Source organism: Bufo bufo, chromosome 4 (assembly GCF_905171765.1).
Source record: "Bufo bufo chromosome 4, aBufBuf1.1, whole genome shotgun sequence".
Taxonomy (NCBI): domain Eukaryota; kingdom Metazoa; phylum Chordata; class Amphibia; order Anura; family Bufonidae; genus Bufo; species Bufo bufo.
Window position 1 is genome coordinate 336,477,819 of NC_053392.1, and position 27,189 is coordinate 336,505,007.

Consider the following 27,189-nt stretch of genomic DNA (forward strand, 5'->3'; position numbering starts at 1 on the left):
ACATCATTACTCCTATCTGCCCCATAAATTCAGGGATTAGGGAAACTTCTGATACCGCCAGTCAGTCTGAGCAAAGTGTCAGAAAGAGCCCCTCCTAATTGATTTAAGGTGTGAAAGGGCAAAGTTTAAGTAGTAATAAAACAATCTGTATATATGTTAATTCTTAAAATATTCAAAATGGTTATATGATACAACAGTGCCATCAAGTGGTAGATGGGCAGAAGTTTCTTAGGAATGTCAATTAGATGACATCATCCCCATGTTTAACATACGTCACACCCACCTTATCTAATTGGTAATCCCTAATCCAAGAGGGGATGGGCATAGATAAGGATTGGGATATCTGATCCAGTTTTGGGAGAGCAAGAGAGTTCTTCAAACACTTCACAAACTTCACAAAAGGAAAAACTTCACAAGGACTTCACAACGGAACTCTTCACAAAGATTCATTCATCAGCATCACTCACACGTCAGGAACGTACTGCAGGACGGGACATATCTAAATCTTGGAAAGCTGGGTCCATTCTAAAAATTCTTTATCCCAAAGCCAGGGGTAATGTATAATCTATTTCATTTGCAGTAATTATAAATCGCTCCAATTGGCACATAGTGGAGACCCCATTATTAGTGGGTCAGTAGTGTTAAAACAATAATTTTATGGGAAATTTTAATGAACGTGCACATCATTAGAATTCTTGTAATATTGCTATCAGAGTGGAATCTCTGGTCGGATTTTATTATCCGTAGTTAGGCCAACGGGCGTATTTATAAGATGTCTCTTACTGCCATATTCTTTGATTGAGCATAAGGAATTTTCCACAGATTCATTTCTATTGTTTTGTTGTTATTGTTACATTATAATATTTTAATAATCGGTAATAATTTGATAATAATTTGAATAACATTGTATTGTACTAGGTGTACTAAATTAAGTAAGCCCGGCATAAACGGCGGAGCATCATTTTGTGGTCAATTTTGATATTATCCTTGTATTCATTTGTATGCCATTTTTACTGCATGTATTTATTTGTAATAAATTATATTTTATATAATTAATTGCACCCTGTTTCATTATCTGCACAAATTAACTTTAGATCTCATCAATAAAAGAACTGGCGTTTATATGTCCGCCAATAAAAATTTAAATTTTTAATTTTTCATATTTCATAAAAATATGAAATCATAATTTTTATGATTTCATATCTTATATGAAATAAATACCCGACAACATGGGCTGCTTATCCAGCCGCATGGTGTGACTGATTATTATTCAAATCTTGCGTTGACGATACTATTAATGTCACTGGTAAAGGCTTATTATTTGTTGCTAGTTTGAGTGATAAGCAATTGTCTTTTTCTGCAGTTTCTAAGACTGTTGCAGGCGTTTCCTTTTTTCAGAAGTTATATGGTGAGTATCACGGGAGGGGGGAGCGTGCACAGCCCTGAGCTCAACCCACACCTCTGTCCCTGCCTACTCGCACGGTCCGCCCTAGGCGACGCTATACAACTGGACGACGTTCCCTAAACTGAGTACGTGCTGGGCCTTAAAGGGAAACTGGAGAAAATAATAAACAAAGTGACAGGCAGGCATGGAGGGGTAAATACACAAACAATGCAAATATAAGCAGCGGTCAAAATACAGGATGAAAGATACATATAAAAGAGTGCAAAGTCAAAACAAGCCGAGGTCCGTACCAGGAGGTCACGTCAGTAAAAAGGAATAACCAAATCACAACAAACACAAGCCAAGGTCCGAATGCCAGGAGGTCACATCAATACAGAGGAAACAGCAGAAGCGGGGTCAAGGAAACGGAGCCGAGGTCAAGGTACAAAGCAAACCAATGCAGAGAACTAGGTAAATAAAAAGACCTTATTCACAGGCAACCTATGGCCAGCAGGCTGCTTGTTTAAATAGTCCTGACTGGTGAGTAACATGATGTGGCCGGCGTCACATGACTCACAGCAGCCAAACTCAGCCGAGCACCGATCATCATTATCGGCGCTCGGCTCTCCTGCAGCTCACCTGCTGTCATAGAGACGAGGACGCAGGCTACGTCCATGTCCCTCTCCTTGCACAGGGTGCCGGCGGTGCTGCGAAGTAGGCGTGCGTCGCCGGCCCTTCGGTACAGCGAGCAGCCCCTTTCTTCTTGCTTTCAGATTAAACAGATGTTGAAAGAGTACAATTTTTTTTTTTCTAATGCCGATATTAGAAGACCCATTTCTATTTAGATGGTGTTGGATTATTTAATGTCTTACCAGAAGTTTGCTTTGATAGTTTTGAAGTTTTATTATTTAGGACAGCTTTTATTTTTGCGTTTTTTGCTGCATTAAGGATTGGGGAATTAGTAGCAGCCAGCAAGTCTATTTGTTCTGGGTTAGCTTTCTCGGATGTGTCGGTGAATGAGATGTCAGTAGAAATATTTTTTAGATATTCTAAAACAGATCAGTTTGGTAGAGGTAGGTTGATTAAGTTGAATCAATGGCTTGGTTCAGTTCTTTGGCCAATGGCTATTGCAAAGTCATGGGTAGCAGCGTGTCTAGGTCAGGTCCTTTTTTATTGCATAAAGATTGTTCGCCTCTGACTAGATTTCAGTTTGGGTCAATTTTTAAGAAAGGTTTGATCTTGATGAATCAGTGATTCGCAGAATCGGGTGTTGGGATTCGCACAGAGTTAGACCAGATTTATTGTTATTGGGCTAATTTATGTTTATTCTTTGCAGGTAGCCATATTATAGTCTGGATTATAGGCCATTCTTTTATATACTGGGTTAAGAAGCGAGCTGAGAAGAGATCTTATTCTACAAACCTCTCTTTTGACAGTTCATCTTTGAATTTATTTTGTTGGGGTATTAGAGGACTAGTATGGAAAAGACTAATGGCTGAGATACGAAAGTTTATTTCTAAATGGCCTTTGCCTAATCTGATTATCATTCATGTCGGTGGGAATGATATTGGCAAAGTCAAGACGTGATCTTTTATAGGAGATGAAAAAAGACCTTTCGTTGTTGCAATGTATGCTGCCCAACACTAATTTAGGTTTTTCTGAAATTGTTCCTAGGCTGTGTTGGGCGCAGGCTGATTGTATCTTTTTTGAAAAAATTAGAAAGCGGGTGAACAGAGCAATGGAAAAATTTCTTCCACTCCTGGGCGGCTTTAGCTACAGGCACATACTGTAGATCTGGAAGGTTATGTGTTGGGTTTATATAGAGCCGTTAATGTTCACTTGTCGGAGGTAGGTATTGATATATTCAATGTAGGTTTGCAGAATGTGGTTGAGAAATGGCTGCAGTGCTTGTGGGGGGCCTCGTCTCTTTAAGGCTTGGCTTGTGGGGCTGCGTCACTCAGCTATTGCTGGGTGGATTTCGGTAACTATTAGAGTTTCCAATTGTTATTTATTTACTGAAATTTATTGTTTTAATTATGAATTTATTAATTTATTAAAGTATGTTAATTTTTTATTGTATACTCTTGATAAAGCATTGCGGCCATTTTTATTCCACAATAAAGTGTTTGTCATCATTTATTAGAAGTTAAGGATGTGTTTATTAAAGTTGAAGGGTGTCATTTGCATCCATGTGCGGGCCCCCCAGAGCGTTTAGCTTGGGGGACACATGGAGGCAATGGCACCATATATGTCATTATATATGTGTAGGTTGGTTTTCTCTACCCCCCCCCTTTTTCCCACTCTTTCTTTTACAGATTTTACCTCAAGTTTGTGATAATCCAGTTACCAGCTGGTTTGTTCTGGTTTACCTGTGAGCTGTAGTGTCAGCCTAAGATCACAGCTGATTGGTTTATGCTGTTGCTGAGGGTGATTTCAAGGCCTCTAGTTGGTTGATGTACAGTATATCTGGATGACATATTAATTTAATTTATATATGGAGACTCATCAGGATCATGTGAGACAGGTGTTACAGATCCTAAGAGAGAATACATTTTATGCGAAGATGGAAAAGTGTGTATTTGCAGTTCAGGAAGTGCAATTCCTGGGTTACCTGCTCTCATCCTCAGGTTTTCGCATGGATCCCGAGAATGTCCATGCGGTGTTGGACTGGTGCAGTGTCCCACTTGTTTCCGTGGGTACTGCAAAGTTGTTATATTATATGTTGTATCATGCTATATTGCACCCTTATTTAAAATCCCTGTTAAGAGGCTGATAGGTGTAATTCACACATTCCACCACTAGATGGAGATAGCACCATAGTATACAGTTGCAAGTAAAAGTATGTGAACCCTTTGGAATGATATGGATTTCTGCACAAATTGGTCATAAAATGTGATCTGATCTTCATCTAAGTCACAACAATAGACAATCACAGTCTGCTTAAACTAATAACACACAAATAGTTAAATGTTACCATGTTTTTATTGAACACACCATATAAACATTCATAGTGCAGGTGGAAAAAGTATGTGAACCCTTGGATTTAATAACTGGTTGAACCTCCTTTGGCAGCAATAACTTTAAGCAAACGTTTCCTGTAGTTGCAGATCAGACGTGCACAACGGTCAGGAGTAATTCTTGACCATTCCTCTTTACAGAACGGTTTCAGTTCAGCAATATTCTTGGGATGTCTGGTGTGAATCGCTGACTGGGCCACTACAGAAGGCATATTTTCTTCTGTTTAAGCCATTCTGTTGTTGATTTACTTCTATGCTTTGGGTTGTTGTCCTGTTGCAACACCCATCTTCTGTTGAGCTTCAGCTGGTGGACAGATGGCCTTAAGTTCTCCTGAAAAATGTTTTGATAAACTTGGGAATTCATTTTTCCTTCGATGATAGCAATCCGTCCAGGCCCTGATGCAGCAAAGCAGCCCCAAACCATGATGCCCCCACCACCATACTTCACAGTTGGGATGAGGTTTTGATGTTGGTGTGCTGTGCCTCTTTTTCTCCACACATAGTGTTGTGTGTTTCTTCCAAACAACTCAACTTTGGTCTGTCCACAGAATATTTTGCCAGTACTGCTGTGGAACATCCAGGTGCTCTTGTGCAAACTGTAAACGTGCAGCAATGTTTTTTTTGGACAGCAGTGGCTTCCTCAGTGGTATCCTCCCATGAAATCCATTCTTGTTTAGTGTTTCACATATCATAGATTCGCTAACAGGGATGTTAGCATATGCCAGAGACTTTTGTAAGTCTTTAGCTGACACTCTAGGATTCTTTTTCACCTCATTGAGCAGTCTGCACTGTGCTCTTGCAGTCATCTTTACAGGACGGCCACTCCTAGGGAGAGTAGCAGCAGTGCTGAACTTTCTCCATTTATAGATAATTTGTCTTACCGTGGACTGATGAACAGCAAGACTTTTGGAGATACTTTTATAACCCTTTCCAGCTTTATGCAAGTCAACAATTCTTAATCGTAGGTCTTTTGTGCAAGGCATCATTCACATCAGGCAATGCTTCTTGTGAAAAGCAAACCCAGAACTGGTGTGTGTTTTTTATAGGGCAGGGCAGCTGTAACCAACACCTCCAATCTCATCTCATTGATTGGACTCCAGTTGGCTGTCACCTCACTTCAATTAGCTCTTGGAGATGTCATTAGTCTTGGGGTTCACATACTTTTTCCACCTGCACTGTGAATGTTTACATGGTGTGTTCAATAGAAATATGGTAACATTTAATTATTTGTGTGTTATTAGTTTAAGCAGACTGTGATTGTCTATTGTTGTGACTTAGCTGAAGATCAGATCACATTTTATGACCAATTTGTGCAGAACTCCATATCATTCCAAAGGGTTCACATACTTTTTCTTGCAACTGTATATAGTTCAGGTCAGGCCTAGTTAGGAGAGTGGGGAAGTTGAGGAGTAGTAGTAGAAGTAAGCAAAGTCACAAAGGAGGACATTAGCCATTTTCCTAGGCTTTTAGGCACTTTTGTATACAGGTGAAGGACATATAGCTTCTGGCGGCCTCATTAGCCTTGTTATTTACTACAGGTACAGAGAGATTATATGTTTGTTACACTGAAGTAGAACAATAGGGTCAGAGGCCACCGTTTACTGAGGTCGGGATCAGGCAAGGAGCTGCATAACGGAAAAGCACATATCTCTCTACACAGCCTGAAGATCTAGCCACCCACAAAGCCTATTACCTGGATCTACAGCATACCCTCAACCTGCATATAAGACTGTTTATTGTCGGATGTCAATTGCTGTTAAAAAAAAAAAATGCGTACAGTAAAGTTCCTGGTTGGAGTTCACTACTGTCTTCTTCCTCATTTCCACACCAATTACCCTCATCATTTTGCACCACCAAGGTGCTGGCGTCACAATTTTACTCACTTCAGGGGCCAAGCCGCACAAGCACGCTGAAATCCAGTCACCATCAAGGGCACCTCAATCATGTGCATTTTTCTCTAAGAAACTCTTGACTGCTGAAAGAAATTATGACGTAGGTAATAGGGAATTGCTGGCCATTAAGTTGGCTTTTGAAGACTGGCGTCATTGGTTGGAAGGAACAATCCATCCTATTACTGTGCTTACTGATCACAAAAATCTGGCTTACTTGGAGTCTGCTAAATGACTGAACCCAAGACAGGCCAGATGATCACTGTTTTTTACCAGATTTAATTTCATTGTCACCTATCGCCCTGGGGTTAAGAATGTCAAGGCTGATGCTTTGTCGCAAAGCTTTCCTGGGGGAGGTGATTCGGAAGATCCTGGTCCGATATTGTCCGAAGGGTAGTTATATCCGCCTTATATCCCGACCTGGAGGCAGAGGTGTTGGAGGCTCAGGGAGATGCACCGGATTCTTGTCCTCCGGGGAAGTTGTTTGTTCCATCTGAATTACGTCACAAGGTGTTCGAGGAACATCACTGTACTGTTCTCGCAGGAAACCCTGGGAACAGATTCACTGTTGATCTCTTATCTCGTAGATTCTGGCGGCCGGGGTTGCGTAAGTGTTGAGGACTATGTGTCAGCCTGTAGTACTTGTGCACGTGCTAAGGTGACACATACTCGGCCTTTCTGGGTCTTTGCTTCCGCTGCCCATCCCGTCCAGACCATGGACTCATTTATCCATGGATTTTATCACAGATTTACCTAATTCTTCAGGGAAAACTGTGATTCTGGTTGTTGTTGATTGATTTAGTAAGATGGCACACTTTATAGCATTACCAGGTCTTCCCAATGCTAAAACTCTTGCACAGGTGTTTGTCGACAACATCGTGAAACTACATGGTATTCCCTCTGATGTGGTGTCTGATAGAGGGACTCCGTTTGTTTCCAAATTCTGGAAGGTGTTCTGTACTCGTCTGGGGGTACAATTGTCCTTGCACTTCGGCCTTTCATCCTCAGTCAAACGGACAGACCGAACGCACAAATCAGAATCTGGAGACTTATTTGAGATGTTTTGTCTCTGAGAACCAGGAGGAGTGGTCTTCGTTCTTGGCTTTGGCAGAGTTTGCTATTAATATCCAGAGACAGGAGTCCACTAAGTCGCCATTCTTTGGGGCACATGGGTTCCACCCGCAATTTGGCACTTTTTATGGTACTGAGACTTCTGGTGTACCTCAAGAGGAAAGATTTTCCTCTTCTTTGTCATCTATCTGGCGGAAAATTCAAAATAATCTGAAAAAGATGAGTAAGAAGTAAAAAACATGTGGCTGACAAGAGACGTTTGAGTTGTCCGGACCCGAGAGTGGGTGATTCTGTGTGGCTGTCCATAAGAAACATTAAGTTGAAAATACCTTCTTGGAAGTTGGGTCCAAGGTTTATTGGTCGATATAATATCACTGTCATTATTAACCCTGTAGCCTTTCGTCTTGAGCATTCTCAAGCTTTGAAGATTCATAACGTGTTCCATAGGTCGTTGTTGAAGAGATATGTTGAACCTGTTGTTCCATCCTCCTGGTGGACGGTAATTTGGAATTTGAAATTGCCAAGATAATTGACCCCAGAGTTCTCCATAGATCCCTCCATTATCTCGTGCACTGGAGGGGTTACTGACCTGAGGAGAGGATGTGGGTCCCAGTGGCCGACATTAATGCTAATCGTCTGGTGAGGGCCTATCACAGAGCTGATGCAGAGAAAGTCGGTCCTGGGTGTCCGTAGAAGAGGGGGTACTGTCACGGTCACTCCCAGGCTAGGTGTTAGAAGGTCGGAGAGGCTGTCTGCACGTGATGTCATCTGGCAGCCTCTTTTAATTTCACTTTGTTGTTGATGGTAATGACCACACCTCTAGTCAGGTTATCTAGTGGTTATTACTATTTAAAGGGAATCTGTCACCATGTTTATACAAACCGGATTCCAAAAAAGTTGGGACACTAAACAAATTGTGAATAAAAACTGAATGCAATGATGTGGAGATGGCAAATGTCAATATTTTATTTGTAATAGAACGTAGATGACAGATCAAATGTTTAATCCGAGTAAATGTATCATTTTAAAAGAAAAATACGTTGATTCCAATTTTCACGGTGTCAACAAATCCCCAAAAAGTTGGGACAAGTAGCAATAAGAGGCTGGAAAAAGTAAATTTGAGCATAACGAAGAGCCGGAAGACAAATTAACACTAATTAGGTCAATTGGCAACATGATTGGGTATAAAAAGAGCTTCTCAGAGTGGCAGTGTCTCTCAGAAGCCAAGATGGGTAGAGGATCACCAATTCCCACAATGTTGCGCAGAAAGATAGTGGAGCAATATCAGAAAGGTGTTACCCAGCGAAAAATTGCAAAGACTTTGCATCTATCATCATCAACTGTGCATAACATCATCCGAAGATTCAGAGAATCTGGAACAATCTCTGTGCGTAAGGGTCAAGGCCGTAAAACCATACTGGATGCCCGTGATCTCCGGGCCCTTAAACGACACTGCACCACAAACAGGAATGCTACTGTAAAGGAAATCACAGAATGGGCTCAGGAATACTTCCAGAAACCATTGTCAGTGAACACAATCCACCGTGCCATCCGCCGTTGCCAGCTGAAACTCTACAGTGCAAAGAAGAAGCCATTTCTAAGCAAGATCCACAAGCTCAGGCGTTTTCACTGGGCCAGGGATCATTTAAAATGGAGTGTGGCAAAATGGAAGACTGTTCTGTGGTCAGACGAGTCACGATTCGAAGTTCTTTTTGGAAATCTGGGTCGCCATGTCATCCGGACCAAAGAGGACAAGGACAACCCAAGTTGTTATCAACGCTCAGTTCAGAAGCCTGCATCTTTGATGGTATGGGGTTGCATGAGTGCGTGTGGCATGGGCAGCTTGCATGTCTGGAAAGGCACCATCAATGCAGAAAAATATATTCAGGTTCTTGAACAACATATGCTCCCATCCAGACGTCATCTCTTTCAGGGAAGACCCTGCATTTTTCAACAAGATAATGCCAGACCACATTCTGCATCAATCACAACATCATGGCTGCGTAGGAGAAGGATCCGGGTACTGAAATGGCCAGTCTGCAGTCCAGATCTTTCACCTATAGAGAACATTTGGCGCATCATAAAGAGGAAGGTGCAACAAAGAAGGCCCAAGACGATTGAACAGTTAGAGGCCTGTATTAGACAAGAATGGGAGAGCATTCCTATTTCTAAACTTGAGAAACTGGTCTCCTCGGTCCCCAGACGTCTGTTGAGTGTTGTAAGAAGAAGGGGAGATGCCACACAGTGGTGAAAATGGCCTTGTCCCAACTTTTTGGGGATTTGTTGACACCATGAAATTCTGATTCAACATATTTTTCCCTTAAAATGGTACATTTTCTCAGTTTAAACTTTTGTTCCGTGATTTATGTTCTATTCTGAATAAAATATTAGAAGTTGGCACCTCCACATCATTGCATTCAGTTTTTATTCCCGATTTGTATAGTGTCCCAACTTTTTTGGAATCCGGTTTGTACATATAAAAGTAAAGGTACCTCCAAACTTTTCTTCTAATACTCTTTAAAGCGATGCGTCGATAATTTTATCAGCACCCCCGTTCCTAATATTTGGCCCCCAGAACGCTTTCCCGCCGTAATCCTCATTAGCATAATGCTTTTGATTTCATCAGAATGTCATAGCCTATTCCCCGCCCCCTATTGATAGAATCTTCAGTAGATCTTGTTCTTTCTTCTTAAATCTTGCGCATGCTCTCTCCTCTCTTTTCCTTCCACCAATAAAATAGCTTGTTTTATGTATCCTCCCCCTCACGCCATAACGTCCTAGAAAGTTCCAAACAATCCTGTCCCCCAGCCATAGTAGATCCAGCGTTAGAGTTCCTACGTCACAGCGATCCACTGACTACTATTGGGCACAATTTTAAAGGACGCTTTGTGGCATGGGGAGTCCGGAAGGAATTTGAGACTATGCAATTACGTTGGCCTTGACGTATTTGACGTGGTTGTGCTCCAAAACCAGCACAACCTCGTTTTCAGATGCAGAGTAATGTGATTGCGCGGGATTACATGGCTGTGGGCGTTTCTAAGGCGCAGAGGAAGAAGATGACTCTGGAAAGATATGACTCCTCTTGTCTGTGAGAGGTAAAATATGACTCTTTTGGGCACATTAGCATATATGGCGGGAAATTTAAAAAAGATGATTAGATGGTCAAAAGGCTGCAGATTGGAGCCTGGATAAGATATATATGACTGTGGAAACGCATTTATTAATTCTTAGGGCTGAGTTTAATAGGTCAATTAGAGATGACAGGTTCCCTTTAAGTCTGGCTACTCCCTTCACTCCTTGCGGAGTATAGCTTCATTTGCAAGTGGAAGAGCTGGTGAGTGTTGTCTCCTCTGGTGTTGCTGCTCTTTCTTCTACTTCAGGAGTTAAGTGTCTCATTCCTTTGTATTTGTTTTGTGTTGTTTCCCCTGCCTTCTGGTATCTGGTCTGAGTCAAGACCCCGTTCCTTCTGCTTAAGGGCTAGTTAACACGACCGTATGTCTTTTTCAGTGCTTTGCGGGCCGTTTTTCACGGATCCGTTGCTCCGTTTTTTGTTTCCGTTGCTGTTCCGTTTTTCCGTATGGCATATACAGTATACAGTAATTACATAGAAAAAATTAGGCTGGGCGTAACATTTTCAATAGATGGTTCAGCAAAAACGGAACGGATACGGAAGACATACGGATACATTTACGTATGTTTTCCCGTTTTTTTTGCAGACCCATTGACTTGAATGGAGCCACGGAACGTGATTTGCAGGCAATAATATGACATGTTCTATCTTTCAACGGAACGGAAACGGAATGCATACGGAGTACATTCTGTTTTTTTTGCGGAACCATTGAAATGAATGGTTCCATATACGGAACGCAAAAAATGTTCGGGTGAACAAGCCCTAAGGAACGGGTCGTCTTTAGGCCCTATCACTACCTCAGGGCATTACAGGGTAAGTCAGGCTTTAGGTTCCAGTGAATGAATGGTCCTACCACTGAGGTCCGTTAATTCGGTTAGCAGTCAGGGCTAGGGTTAGGATTCATTAGGTGGTGACCTTTTCCTCTCCCTAGCTTCTAGGCCAGATACTTTCCCTCCCTCCTTGTGTTTGGTGTGGTGTTCCTTCCCTCCCTTTTTATTGCTTTTGTCGCTTTATTAGAAGGGGCTGCGTCACTCAGCTATTGCTGAGTGGATTTCGGTAATTATTAGAGTTTCCAATAGTTATTTGTTTAATGAAATTAATGGTTTTAATTATTTATTAAAGTATGTTAATTTTTAATTGGTTACCCTTAATAAAGCATTACGGCTATTTTTATTCCACAATAAAGTGTCATCATTTATTAGAAGTTAAGGATGTGTTTAATAAAGTTGAATGGTGTCATTTGCATCCATGTGGATGGAAACTGGAGTACCCGGTGGAAACCCACGCAAACACAAACTCTGTTGCAGATGTTGCCCTTGGATTCAAACCCAGTGCAGCAAGACAAAGTGTTAACCACCATGCTGCCTATGGATATGTTCACAAATGACGCCTGTCGTGCAGTTAAAAGTAACCTGTCACCATGAAAGTCTGGGGCAATTTGCAAGCAGCATGATATAAAGCAGAAGGAGCTGGGGTTGTCTCATTTCAGCAAATGGCATTTATCATGTAGAGAAAGTTAATACAAGGCACTTGTACTGACAGCCTTCCTTCCAGCATACAGAGATAGCTGTCAGTCACCGAGTAAGACTGCACCACACACCTCCTTAAAGGGGTTGTCTCACTTCAGAAAATGGCATTTATCATAATGTAGACAACATTACAGGGGTATTCTAGTAGGTAAAAGTTATGCCCTATCCACAGGATAGGGGATAAATATTAGATCGGGGTGGGGTCCTACAACTGGGACCCCACCAATCATGAGAACAGGGACCCCGTATCCCCTGCAGCTCTCACGGGTGCACCGCCGCTCTATTTATTTCTATGGGAATTCCAGAGATAGCAGTGCTTGGCTACCTCCAGAACTCCCATGGAAATTAATGCAGTGGCTGTACGGCAGCTCCGGTCATTTCAGGGGAGCAGCAGGTAGAAACTGGAGTACCCAGAGGAAACCCATACAAACACAGGAGAATATACAAACGCCATGCAGATGTTGTCCTTAGTTGGATTTGAATTTAGGACCCCGCTACTGCAGGGCACCAGTGCTAACCAATAAGCTACCATGCTGCCTCTCTCTCTCTGGCCTCATGCACACAGCCGTTGTGTGCCCGTATTGTGGGCCGCAAACAGAGGGTCCGCAATACACGGGCACTGGCCCGTGTGCACTTCGCATCACGGATGCGGACCTATTCACTTGAATGGGTCCGCAATCGCGGAGATGCGGAACTGAAGCACGGATCGGAACCCCACGGAAGCACTACGAAGTGCTTTCATGGTGTTTCTGGCCGTGCCTCCGCACCGCAAAGAAATAGAACTTGTTCTATTTTTTTGCGGTGCGGACAGATCACGGACCTATTCAAATTGAATGGGTCTCGATCCGTCCCTGCCGCCACACGGACGTTGCCCGTGCATTGGGGACCCCAAATTGCGGTCCCCAATGCATGGAATGGACACAAAACGGCCGTGTGCATGAGGCCTCTATCTAGGAATATTTGGCTTGTGGGTGAAATTTCAGGATAAACCTAAAATGCACTTTAACCTTTACAGGTGAACTCAATGTGACCTTCTGTAAACTTTTGAATGCGCACGTCCAACTGTTCAATGTTTCAGTACTTTTTGAACAACTTGCTGTTCTCTAACAAGGAGCTTAACGGCAAAATTCACAACAGGTGTTTGATCGATGAATCACCCAATAAATTTTCTGGGTTAATTAAAATTGGTAAAAAGTGATCCTCATCATGCTGTTCATATTTTGACATCATGAGACGACAACTTAACAATTGATCAACAGTACCTCGCCATTGTGTGGCTTCAAACAGGATGTTCTGACAGAAGTGGCCACTGAGCTTAGAGTGTCATCAGCAGGTTGCAACAGAAATAGAGAGACTGGAAGAGTCACATAAAGGCATAGAAGTGGACGTCCTTTGGCCACATCTCACACTGATGACAGTTTCATTGTGAACAATGCCCTGCGGAACTGGATGATGAATGCCACACAACTCCAGGTACATTTAAGGGAGGTGAGAGGCACCCAAGTGTCACGTCAGACCATTTAAAACCGCTTGCATCAGCGTGGTCTGCATGCTAGACGACCTGCAAGGGTACCTGACCACAGGCGTCATCATCTTGCATGGGCCGGGGAGCATCTATGCTGGAGGAGGGACCAGTGGGCCTCAGTGCTTTTCACTGATGAAAGTTGATTCACGCTGAGCAGAAATGATGGCCGCCAATGATGTTGGAGAGATCAAGGAGAGCGCTATGCATCAGCCACTGTTTTCCAGTGTGGGCAGGTGTCTAGCCAGTACAGAACTTCCCTACTCTTTGTGAATGGTACAGTGACAAGCCCATACTACTTTAATAACATCATAAATTCTGTGCCTCTGCATGAACAACACAAGTAGTGTTGAGTGAACTTGTGTTTTCAAAGTTCGGTGTAAAAGCTTCGGGTTATCTAAGAATCCCGTTACTGATTCCACTACCACAGACCATAAACCGAATTCTATGATGGCATGCACCATAGAAGCCTCTAATAGGCTTCCGTGGTGCATGCTGTCATAGAATTCCGTTATGATCTGTGGTAGCGGAATCCATAACGGGATTCTTAGATAACCTGAACCTTGTACGCCAAACAGGGCTTTCCCCATGGAAAGCCCGATACGTCACCAGATCTCCAAAAAATGCCTTTGCCCTGTGCGATTCAGTGCAGGGCAAAGGAGAGCATCGGAGTCTAAAATGCTCCATTGCTCATGTCAGTGGGGCTGGAGGGGTGAAGATAGGGATATGTCCGGGTTCAGCTCTGAAGCCGGATAACCCCTTTAAATCAACTTGTGAACAGCATGAGACGTCGTTGTCAAGCTGTAATTGATGCTCAAGGCCACATGACAAGTTGTTGAGACATGGCTTCAGTTTCAATAAATTGTTTGAGATGAGGAAATCACCATTGCACGCTTCTACTTAAATGCCCTACTTTCTTTATATATCAGTGTAGCGTGAACCTTTTACATTTTCCATAAATTTCACCCAAAAGCCAAATATCCCTAACTTTTTGTGAGTAGTGTATGTGTATTTTCATTTTTTTTTTTTAACTGAATCTCAACAAAAAGACAACAGTTAGCCTAATTTATCAAAATAAAAAAGTCTTAACTGTATTAGAATTGGTTAATTTTTCCATTTAAAAACTTTGATAAATAAACTACTACAATAGTTGCAGAACAACCAATTTTGAGAAATGTTGTAGAAGGACATGCACACAATATAGCAATTATGTTTGGGATCCATTTTTATAGCTGGCAGAACTAGGTTTCTTTTACACTAATCCTTAGGAGAGGATAAATGAGTTGACACACAACATTTAAAATGCATTTTTGCAATTTATTTATTTATTTTCTTTATAAAAAAAATAAAATAAAAAAAAGCTGTATACTTTCTGCATGCACTTTTAGAAGCCAAACCAGAAGTGGATTTAAAAGAGGACCTTTCATGGGTCCAGACATTCTGAAATAACTATGCTATGTAGGGCATAGTGCAGGGATGTAATATTGCTTACTAGTTTGTCTGGGCACCCCTCCGTTCGCCCGCTGTGCCCCCTGCAGTTTTACCAGCTGGTATGCTAATGAATAGCATCGGTACAGGGAGGAGGAGACTGCCCTGTTTCTCCCTGCGTCTCCTTCTCCCTGGCTGTAGCGCTGTCCAATCACAGCAGAGTGCGTCACAGCCAGGGAGAAGGTGAGTTTTTTTTTCTCTCTCTCCCTGGCTGTGACACTCTGCTGTGATTGCACCGTTGTACAGCCAGGGAGAAGGAGACGCTCATTGAGAAACAGGGCAGTCTCCTCCTCCCTGTACCGATGCTATTCATTAGCATACCAGCCGGGAAAACTGCAGGGGGGCACAGCGGGCGAACGGAGCGGCGCCCAGACAAACTAGTAAGCAATATTACAATGTCTGGCCCCAAGAAAGGTCCTCCTTAAAAAATAAAAAAAAAAGAGAAGTATCTGTCCTGTACACTTTCTCTCCTTTTATGATCCACTACTGATCCTGGCTTCCAAAACCATACAGAAACCTGACCGTATGGCCGTACCCTAAGGCTAGTTTCACACTAGCGTTTACAGATCCAGCAGGCTGTTACGATTGAGAACAGCCTGCCAGATCCGGTGCTGCGGGATTGCTGTCCGGCCCCATTAGCTATAATGGGGTCCGGTGGAGATCTGTCTGCAACCTGGAAAATATGCCGAAAATTCTATGCGGGAACATAGTAACAGTTTATTAGGCTGAATAAAAGACATCTGTCCATCTAGTTCAGCCTGTTATCCAGAGTTCATCCAGAGGAAGGCAAAAAAAAAAAGAAAACCTGCGAGGTAGAAGCCAATTTTCCTCACTTAACTCTGTGCTGCTAGTGTGAAACTAGCCTAGCACTTTGAGAGTGATCACTTTTCCAAAGGATCAAAAAGGTACAGCTTTTTAGGCTCAGGCTGATTGATTTCTTGTGACTGTCGTGTCGCTGTCAAAGTCGCCACGTAGTCGCATCCTTCTAGAAATCAAATGCTTTTGGGATAATAGATCTATTATTTTGTCCAAGGGCGTATCCACATAGTGCAGTCCAATTGTGTATTTTTATTTGTTTCTATTGCTGCTGTTTAAAAAAAAAATCGTGGCAAAAATTTATTTAAATCACACGTGTGAATAAGCCACTATGGAAGGTTGCAGTGCATCATTTCTCATGACACTCATTTTAGAGTGATAAGATCTGACGAAACACCCATCTATAAGATACCAAAGAGTTCTGAGGCCACAAACTGTTTTTATTTTTTTTATTTAAATGCACAAATGCAATATGTATAATAAAAACCTTTACTATAGTACATTACAAACTGCTACAATACAGTGTAGGCATGTTTGGCTTTTTGGCTCTCGTGCAATGTTCTCCATACTGTCATTTAAAGGGGTTTTCTGAGTTTAGCAAAAATAAAAGGAAAAATAAGTGCTAAAATAATAAAAAGCACCGCTTAACTATTTAACCTCCCTGCCGGTCTTTGTTTACTTGGCTGCATTGGTGACATACATGACTATGTGCCCACATGATGGCTACAGCCAATCACTGGCCTTGGCTGTATGTTGCTGAAGCTATGTAGCTACATTGGTCATGTGTATATACAGACACACCACCACTGCAGCCAAGTAAGCAGAGACTGGCTGGGAGGATTAGTGCACCATTGCTGTAATAGTAGGGAAATCAACGGGTAAGTAATGCTACTTTTATTAGTCTTTCACGTTTTATCCTACCCCAAATTTCTTGCCCAACTCGGAAAACCCTTTTAAAGAAATCCTGTAAGAATAAGGCAGAGTCCACACTTCAGTTATTTGGCCAGTTATTGTTAGCCAAAACCAGGTGCGGGTCAAAAATGCAGATGCAGATCTTTCCATTATACCTGATCTGAGTAGGCTTCACTACTGGTTTTGGCTCACAATAACTGATGGAAATAACTGACCAAATAAGTGAAGTGTCAATCTGGCCTAAGTGTATACATGGTACTTTGATGCACGTTAAAAACTTGAAAAAACATTTTAATGTTTCTTTGATGCCAAGTAATAACTGCTTGAATTTACATGGCGACACTTCTAAGTGTTATGAATAGCAAAAGGGGATATGTCAACAATATCTGTTTATACTGCAGGCGATCTTAAAAGGGCATCTGTCAGCAGATTTGTACCTATGAAACTGACTGAGCTGTTACATGTGCACTTGGCAGCTGAAGACATCTGTGTTGGTCCCATGTTCATATGTAACCGCATTGATGAGGAAAGTGATAAATGAGCCTCTAGGAGCAATGAGGGCATTGCTGTTACATCTAGAGGCTCTACTCTCTCTGCAACTGCCACGCCGTCTGCGCTTTGATTGACATGGCCAGATGTTATGATGTTTAAACTGTCTGGCTCCGTTACGCCTAGAGACTCATTTCCATATCGTAAAATACATCACTTTTCACAGAAATGCAAGCACATATGAACATGGGACCAACACAGAGCCCTTGAGCTGCCAAGCGCACATGCAACAGGTCAGCCAGTTTCATATTTGCTGACAAAAGCCTTTTAACGCCTCATATTTTTAGGTACAGGAAAGTTAATTTTCTCATATTCTTTTTGGGTGGTTTTCTATCTTTACAGAGTAGACAATACGCAGATCAAGCGCCTCTGGACCTCTTGGTATTCATCTCATTTAGACTATTTGTGAAAAGAAAATTCTTTCAAAATAATTCTGCATATATAGCCATGTCCACGCCTGCTAAACAACACAAGAACAAGATGAAAAAAAAAAAATTCTACATATACTTTCAATGAAAGGCACATAAAATGCTAAGTTAAAATATAACTCATACGCATCTCTAAGCTATGGAAAAATGCAGAATCAAACAGTTACTTAAACTGAGATACAAACTAAAAAAAGAGGTTTAGAACTTGCTTGGCCCTGAAGAAAGCTTTTCAATGATCACATTAGAAAAAATATTTTTGTACATGTATTTACAAAAGAACAATTATACAGAGGTTGAATTTGTTGTGTTCAATGGTGTACTGATGAAGGACGTAGCACCAGCTTGTATCTGGAATGACTGAGCTGGAATCGGGTGACCAGGTGCAGTCTGTGTTACAGTCAAAGTTTGCTGAGCGTGCTCAGGGACCCGAACACTCTGGTTTAAGATGGTAGGAGCTTGGGAAGCTTTCACCAGAGTTAGTCGCGCTGGAATCTGGTGACCAGGTACAGGTTGCGTTGCTGGGCTAACAGTCAAAGTTTGTTGAGCGTGCTCAGGGAACCGAACACTCTGGTTGAAAATAGTAGGAGCTTGGACCAGAGTTAGTCGCGCTGGAATCTGGTGACCAGGTACAGACTGCGTTACTGAGCTAAGAGTCATAGTTTGCTGAGCGTGCTCAGAGACCCGAACACTCTGGTTCAAGATAGTAGGAGCTTGGGAAGCTTTCACCAGAGTTAGTCGCGTTGGAAACAGGTGTCCGGGTATAGCCTGTGTTACTGGGCTAAGAGTCAAAGTTTGCTGAGAGTGCTCAGAAACCCGAACACTCTGGTTCAAGATAGTAGGAGCTTGCACCTGAGTTAGTCGCGCTGGTATCTGGTGACCAGGTACAGACTGTGTTACTGGGCTAACAGTCAAAGTTTGCTGAGCATACTCCGGGACCCAGACATTCTGGTTCAAGAAAGCAGGAGCTTGCACCGGATTTCGACGCTCTGGAATCGGATGACCAGGTACAGTTTGTGTTACTGGGCTACCAGTTAAAGTTTGCCGAGCCTGCTCAGGGACTCTGACATTCTGGTTCATGATAGTGGGAGCTTGCACCAGAGTTAGTCGTGCTGGTATCTGGTGACCAGGTACAGACTGTGTTACTGGGCTAACAGTCAAAGTTTGCGGAGCATACTCCGGGACCCAGACATTCTGGTTCAAGAAAGCAGGAGCTTGCACCGGATTTCGACGCTCTGGAATCGGATGACCATGTAAAGTTTGTGTTACTGGGCTAACAGTTAACGTTTGATGAGCGTGCTCAGGGACTCGGATACTCTGGTTTAGGACAGTAGGAGCTCGGGAAGCTTGCACCAGAGTTAGTCTTGTTTGGCCATCTGCCTGTGTCCAGTGAATAGGTACAGTCTGTGTTCCTGGGCTAAAGGTTTGCTGAGCATGTTCAGAGACCCGAACACTCTGGGTCAAGATATTAGGAACTTGCACTGGAGTTAGTCGCGTTTGGCCATCTGCCTGTGTCAAGTGAAAAGGTACAGGCTGTGTTCCTGGGCTAAAGGTTCGCTGAGCATGTTCAGGGACCCGAACACTCTGGTTTAAGACAGTAGGAGCCTGGGGTGCTTGCAACTGAGTTAGTCGCGTTTGGCCATCTGCCTGTGTCACATGAATAGGTACAGGATGTGTTCCTGGGCTAAAAGTAAAAGTTTGCTGAGCATGCTCAGGGACCCGGACACTCTGGTTCAAGACAGTAGGAGCTTGGGGTGCTTGCAACTGAGTTAGTCGCGTTTGGCCATCTGCCTGTGTCACATGAATAGGTACAGGATGTGTTCCTGGGCTAAAAGTAAAAGTTTGCTGAGCATGCTCAGGGGCCCGGACACTCTGGTTCAAGACAGTAGGAGCTTGGGGTGCTTGCACTGCAGTTAGTCGCGTTTGGCGATCTGCCTGTGTCACATGAATAGGTACAGACTGTGTTTCTGGGCTAACAGTTAATGTTTGCTGAGCATGCTCAGGGACGTGGACACTCTGGTTGAAGACTGTAGTAGCATGAGTAGCTTGCATCGGAGTTAGTCGCGTTAAGCGATCTGCGGGTGTCACGTGAATAAGTACAGGCTGTTTTCCTGGGCTAACAGTAAAAGTTTGCTGAGCATGCTCAGGGACCCGGACACTCTGGTTCAAGACAGTAGGAGCTTGGGGTACTTGCAACTGAGTTAGTCGCGTTTGGCCATCTGCCTGTGTCACATGAATAGGTACAGGATGTGTTCCTGGGCTAAAAGTAAAAGTTTGCTGAGCATGCTCAGGGACCCGGACACTCTGGTTCAAGACAGTAGGAGCTTGGGGTGCTTGCACTGCAGTTAGTCGCGTTTGGCGATCTGCCTGTGTCACATGAATAGATGCAGACTGTGTTTCTGGGCTAACAGTTGATGTTTGCTGAGCATGCTCAGGGACGTGGACACTCTGGTTGAAGACCGTAGTAGCATGGGTAGATTGCATCGGACTTAGTCGCGTTTGGCGATCTGCCTGCGTCACATGAATAAGTACAGGCTGTGTTCCTGGGCTAAGAGTAAAAGTCTGATGAGCATGCTCAGGGAACCGGACACTCTGGTTCAAGAAAGTAGGAGCTTGGGGTGCTTGCACTGCAGTTAGTCGCGTTTGGCGATCTGCCTGTGTCACATGAATAGGTACAGACTGTGTTCCTGAGCTAACAGTTAATGTTTGCTGAGCATGCTCAGGGGCCCGGACACTCTGGTTCAAGACAGTAGGAGCTTGAGGAGATTGCATCGGAGTTAGTCGCGTTTGGCGATCTGCCTGTGTAGCTGGTCTTTCAGTTAAAATTTGTTGAGCATGCTGAGGGACCTGGACACTCTGGTTCAAGATAGTAGAAGCTTGCACCAGAGTTAGTCGCGTTTGGCGATCTGCCTGTGTAGCTGGTCTTTCAGTTAAAGTTTGTTGAGCGTGCTGAGGGATCTGGACACTCTGGTTCAAGATAGTAGGAGCTTGCACTGGAGTTTGTCGTGTTTGTCGATCTGCCTGTGTAGCTGGTCTTTCAGTTAAAGTTTGTTGAGCGTGCTGAGGGACCTGAACACTCTGGTTCAAGATAGTAGGAGCTTGCCGTGTTTGTCGATCTGCCTGTGTAGCTGGTCTTTCAGTTAAAGTTTGTTGAGCGTGCTGAGGGACCTGAACACTCTGGTTCAAGATAGTAGGAGCTTGCCGTGTTTGGCGATCTGCCTGTGTTCTTGGGCTATCCGTTAAAATTTGTTGAGCATGCTGAGGGACCTGGACGCTCTGGTTCAAGATAGTGGGAGCTTGCTTTGGAGTTAGTCGGGACTGGCGATCTGCCTGTGTAGTTGGGCTTTCAGTTAAAGTTTGGTGAGCATGCTGAGGATCATGGACACTCTGGTTCAAGATAGTAGGAGCTTGCACTGGAGCTTGTCGCGTTTGGCGATCTGCCTGTGTTCTTGGGCTATCAGTTAAAATTAGTTGAGCATGCTGAGGGACCTGGACACTCTGGTTCAAGATAGTGGGAGCTTGCTTTGGAGTTAGTCGGGACTGGCGATCTGCCTGTGTAGTTGGGCTTTCAGTTAAAGTTTGGTGAGCATGCTGAGGATCATGGACACTCTGGTTCAAGATAGTAGGAGCTTGCACTGGAGCTTGTCGCGTTTGGCGATCTGCCTGTGTTCTTGGGCTATCAGTTAAAATTTGTTGAGCATGCTGAGGGAGCTGGACATTCTGGTTCAAGATAGTGGGAGCTTGTTTTGGAGTTAGTCGGGACTGGCGATCTGCCTGTGTAGTTGGGCTTTCAGTTAAAGTTTGGTGAGCATGCTGAGGATCATGGACACTCTGGTTCAAGATAGTAGGAGCTTGCACTGGAGCTTGTCGCGTTTGGCGATCTGCCTGTGTTCTTGGGCTATCAGTTAAAATTTGTTGAGCATGCTGAGGGACCTGGACACTCTGGTTCAAGATAGTGGGAGCTTGCTTTGGAGTTAGTCGGGACTGGCGATCTGCCTGTGTAGTTGGGCTTTCAGTTAAAGTTTGGTGAGCATGCTTCGGATCATGGACACTCTGGTTCAAGATAGTAGGAGCTTGCACTGGAGCTTGTCGCGTTTGGCGATCTGCCTGTGTTCTTGGGCTATCAGTTAAAATTTGTTGAGCATGCTGAGGGACCTGGACATTCTGGTTCAAGATAGTGGGAGCTTGCATTGGAGTTAGTCGGGATTGGCGATCTGCCTGGGTTCTCGGGCTATCAGTTAAAGTTTGTTTAGCGTGCTGAGGGACCCGGACACTCTGGTCCACGATAGTAGGAGCTTGGGGTGTTTGCAACAGAGTGAGTCGGCTTTGGTGATCTGCCTGTGTTACTGGGCTATCAGTTGAAGTTTGGTGAGCATGCTGAGGATCATGGACACTCTGGTTCAAAACTGTAGGAACTTGTATCGGAGTTAGTCGGCTTTGGCGATCTGCCCGTGTTGTTGGGCTATCAGTTGAAGTTTGGTGAGCATGCTGCGGGACCTGGACACTCTGGTTCAAGATAGTTGGAGTTTGGGGAGCTTGCACTGGAGTTAATCGCGTTTGGCGATCTGCCTGTGTTACTGGGCTATCAGTTAAAGTTTGTTGAGCTTGCTGAGGAACCTGGACACTCTGTTCAAAGCTAGTAGGAGCTTGCACTGGAGTTAATCGCGTTTGGCGATCTGCCTGGGTCATTGGGCTATCCGTTAAAGTTTGTTGTGCATGTTGAGGAACCCGGACACTCTGTTCCAAGATGGTAGGAGCTTGCACCGGAGTTAGTCGTGTTTGGCGATCTGCCTGTGTCAAGTGAATTTCACGGGTCCGTCCCTGTAGTTGTTCAAATGCTTCTTTTGACAGAGTGACAACATGCATTTGCTCTGGGAGCACAGTCTGTACCCTGCCCTCCATAACTTCTATGTTGTGAATTGGTTGCAATTGCTGCTGGTGAGATGCCACTTGTACTCCATGCAAGACAGGAGGTTGATGAGTGATCAGCGTCAGATTTGCAGCTTGGTTGGCAGTGGTTGAAGAGGCTTCAGAAGTGACGAGACTAATACCCTGGCTATGAGCTGGCATGAAGTTTAGGTTATGTACATTGTCTGCCACCAGTACCTGTATTTCTTGTGCATTAGGTGTCGCTACCTGATATTGCTGCATCTGCACCAAGCTTTTTTCGCTCTCGTTTATACTTGTTCTAGTCTTGGGGGCTGGTGGTTTTGGCTGTTTCACTTTGCCGTGGGATTTTATGTGTGCCTTCAGATTGTCCATCCGACTAAATTGTATATTGCAGTCTGGGCAGGAAAATGGCTTCTTTCCAGTATGCAAAGTGTGGTGTCTTCTCTGGGCACTGGAATCCGCAAACGATTTCCCACAAATGTTGCAAGCATATGGCTTTTCACCCCTGAAGAGAAAAACAGAATGCATGAGAAACTACCTATTTTGATGTATATGCTCTGGGATCTGTCTGATATGAGGTAATGTAGCTTTGTTCAATAAGAAATATTTTGGGCAACAGAGGTCCCACCTTTTTTTTTTTCTTAACAAAAGTCGCACAACTATAAACTATAGCCCAGGGCTGGCCAACCTGCGGCTCTTCAGCTGTTGCAAAACTACAACTCCCAGCATGCCCAGTCTGCCTACAGCTATCAGCCTACAGCAGGGAATGGTGGGAGTTGTAGTTTTATAACAGCAGGAGAGCCGCAGGTTGGCCAGCTCTGCTATAGCCATTTAATAAGGCTTCTTATCTCTCCAACATCCTCCAGCCTCCATCACCTACTGAAGGCCCTGGCACCTACATCTTGAATGGAAGCTGCTCCTCTACTCACTTGCCCTTTCTACTGTTCCCCTTCACATCCATTAAGAAAGTGACATGAATATGTTCTAAAGAACATGCAGCACTGACAACAGGGGGGTAAATGTCAGCAGATCGAGTAAACCCGCTTCCAATTTATTTGGTTGACAAGCTGGTAGGACAAGGTTTACTAAGGCTCTGTTAACATTAGCGTCATGGCTTAAACAAGTATTCCAGTGCAAAAGTTATAAAAGTGTTCACCCAGGCAAATGTTTTAAAATAATCTCCTGTGGTGTCGAAATAGGAGTAGGAAGTGGAGCACAGTAGGCACCCCAACACAGTTGGGACGGCACCGGTGGGGAATGAGCAAGTATAAATTCTGCTATTTTTTACAGCATGTGCAGCCTGGGGGAAAGATAGGATGGATAGATAGATAGATAGAAGCAGAGAGAAGTAAAATGTATTAAACTTTATACTATCCCTTTTCATATGTCCTGTAAGGGAAGCACAAATAGAAAGTAGTTTTTGCCATGTATTGCCTTAGACTGAAAGTCCAATTCATTTCAATAGGTGCAAGGAAAGCTAGGGTTGTCCGGTTATAATTATATTTTACGTAATGCCAGCAGCCTGCCTCCTGGGAAAGAAAAATAAAAAATAAAAATAAAATAATTCATACGTAGGCTGGGTTCACGTCACGCTTTTGCCATCTGTTTAATGTACAGAAAATACATATACATTAACGGATACCTCAGACAGATGCCATACAGTGGCATTCGTCACCATAGAGTTACACCAAAAAAAAGTATACATTAACAATTTTTTTTTACTGGACAGGATGAAAAGTGTGGTGCGCTACACTTTTGTATCTCTCCCCCCCCCCCTCCTCCCCATATATGTTAAACATGTGGCAAAAACACGATGTGAACCCATCCTAACCTGCTCTGGTCCTACGTGCTGCCTCCATCTTGCAGGTCTGGCACGGTTTACGGGCATGGTCAAATGCACCACTCCAGCCAATGACTGGCTTCAGCGGTGACATGGCCACAAGCAGCACATGACCAGTGAAACTAGTCACTGGCTGGAGCGGAGCATGTGACCATGCCCATAACCAGACAGATGTATACAGTGCCAGGACCTCAAGATGGAGAGAGCAGAGGCAGCGCGGAGGACCAGAGCGATGTGGAGCAGGTAAGTAGGAATCTTCTTTTTCAGGAGGAAGGCTGCTGGCATTGCTTTAAATCTAATCATAGCTGGAAAATCCTTTTAAAAAGGGTCACTGAGCTTTCACAAAAAAACTTTTTGATATGTCATAGTGAGTCGTCTCAGTGCTAAGACCCCCACGGATGGCTAGAATGAGGAGAGAGAAGTGCTTACATAGTGCACCCTCTCTCCTGGCTGCAGGAGACAGACTCCATAGTCTATGGGCCAGTCTTGATTCAGTATACTGCAGTAATGAGAGAGAGAGAGAAAAGCGCTTCTTTCTCCTCAATTTACCAATTGGTGGGAGGCTCAGACCGCCACCCATCAAAACGCTGATATGACGCTATGACACATCAAAAGTTATGTGAAAGCTCAGTGACCCTTTAATTTTATAAACTGCACATGAAAACAGCATATATAAACATGTAAAAGAGCACATCTAAAAATGTATATTACCGATGTATTCTCATGTGTGTGTGTAACGAGCTTTTAGCAGTGAATGATTTTCCACAGGTTTCACAAGTAAATGGCTTTTCACCTGCATAAAAAAACAAAAACAAATATGTATAATTCAGCATCAGTTGTCCCACAAATAAATGATATATATATCCAATTTATTATAGCTATAAATCGCTACTAGTAGCCAAATTGGTGTCATTTAGTGCTAAATTCACACTCTGGGCAGACATAAAGGGGAGCACTACTCCATCTCTCAGGGAGGCGATTAACAGGCTGCTGTGTATATTATCTCCTCACCTCCAGTGAATCTGGCTCTATCACTCTCTCAGGATTAATGGTGACTTAGTGTGTGGTCAGCTTTCAATATGTTGGTTTACACATTACACAGGGGCTATCCTGGGCATAGCATACAAATTTCTTGTCAAAGACAGATTGTCAGCGTCTATCTACTTTGAAACGCCTGGGGGACTTCAGGCTACCTCTTAGGATACTAAAGACATTTTACACCTGTGTCATTGAGAGCATCCTGATGGGGAACAACCTGGTTTGGTAGTAGCACGAAACAGAACAGGCAGCTCTTCAGAGCAAATCATTCTCCCTGATCTGCAGCTCATTTACAGTCTTGTGAAAAAATTAGGACACCCTTTGAAAGCATGTGGTTTTTTGTAACATTTTTAATAAATGGTTATTTCATCTCCGTTTCAACAATACAGAGAGATTAAAGTAATCCGACTAAACAAAGAAAACTGAAGAAAAGTCTTTTCAAGATCTTCTGTAAATGTCATTCTACAAAAATGCCTATTCTAACTGAGGAAAAAGATAGGACACCCTTGCCCCTAATAGCGAGTGTTACCTCCTTTGGCTGAAATAACTGCAGTGAGACGGTTCTTGTAGCCATCTACCAGTCTTCGACATCGGTCTGAGGAAATTTTACCCCACTCCTCAATGCAGAACTTTTTCAGCTGTGAGATGTTTGAGGGGTTTCTTGCACGTACAGCCCTTTTCAAGTCACCCCACAGCATCTCAATGGGATTCAAATCTGGACTTTGACTTGGCCATTCCAGGACTCTCCATTTCTTCTTTTTCAGCCAATCTTTGGTTGATTTACTAGTATGTTTTGGGTCATTGTCATGTTGCATGGTCCAGTTCCGCTTCAGCTTTAATTTTCTAACTGATGGTCTCACATGTTCTTCAAGCACCTTCTGATACACAGTAGAATTCATCGTGGATTCTATGATGGTGAGCTGACCAGGTCCTGCTGCAGCAAAGCAGCCCCAAACCATGACACTTCCACCTCCATGCTTCACAGTTGGTATGAGGTTCTTTTCTTGGAATGCTGTGTTTGGTTTACGCCAAACATGTCCTCTGCTGTTGTGTCCAAATAATTCAATTTTGGACTCATCTGTCCAAAGAACATTATTCCAGAAGTCCTGGTCTTTGTCAACTTTATCGCTGGCAAATGTCAGTCTGGCCTCGATGTTTCTCTTGGAAAGCAAAGGTTTCCTCCTTGCACACCTCCCATGCAAGTTAAACTTGTACAGTCTCTTTCTGATTGTAGAGGCATGTACTTCTACATCAACAGTAGCCAGAGCCTGCTGTAGTTCTCGAGATAACACTTTAGGGTTTTTGGATACCTCTTTTAGCATCTTGCGGTCTGCTCTTGGGGTGAACTTGCTGGGGCGACCAGTCCTGGGCATGTTGGCAGTTGTTTTGAAAGCCCTCCACTTGTAGACTATCTTCCGGACAGTGGAATGGCTGATTTCAAAATCTTTTGAGATCTTTTTAAATCCCTTCCCAGACTCATAGGCTGCTACAATCTTTTTTCTGAAGTCCTCTGACAGCTCTTTTGCTCTCACCATGGTGCTCACTCTCACTTCAACAGTCAGGAGCACACCAAACTAAATGTCTGAGGTTTAAATAGGGCAAGCCTCATTCAACATGCAGAGTAACGATCTACTAATTATGTGCACCTGGTGTGATATACCTGTGTGAGATCTGAGCCAATTTAAGAGG

General features: G+C 43.5%; 1 protein-coding gene across 2 annotated transcripts in view; it reads right to left on the reverse strand.

Moving 5' to 3' along the window:
• Nucleotides 1-17,617: 17,617 nt before the first annotated feature.
• The window catches only part of ZBTB24 (zinc finger and BTB domain containing 24), a 58,241-nt gene continuing 48,669 nt past the window's right edge, over nucleotides 17,618-27,189 (reverse strand). For both annotated transcript variants that reach the window (XM_040428861.1, XM_040428860.1), the window contains 3 exons: nucleotides 25,174-25,255; nucleotides 22,350-23,127; nucleotides 17,618-20,900 (listed from right to left, as the gene is read on the reverse strand). In XM_040428861.1, coding sequence (XP_040284795.1) covers nucleotides 18,018-20,900; nucleotides 22,350-23,127; nucleotides 25,174-25,255 — 3,743 coding nt within the window. In that variant the 3' untranslated portion in view covers nucleotides 17,618-18,017. The remainder of the gene's footprint in view (nucleotides 20,901-22,349; nucleotides 23,128-25,173; nucleotides 25,256-27,189) is intronic.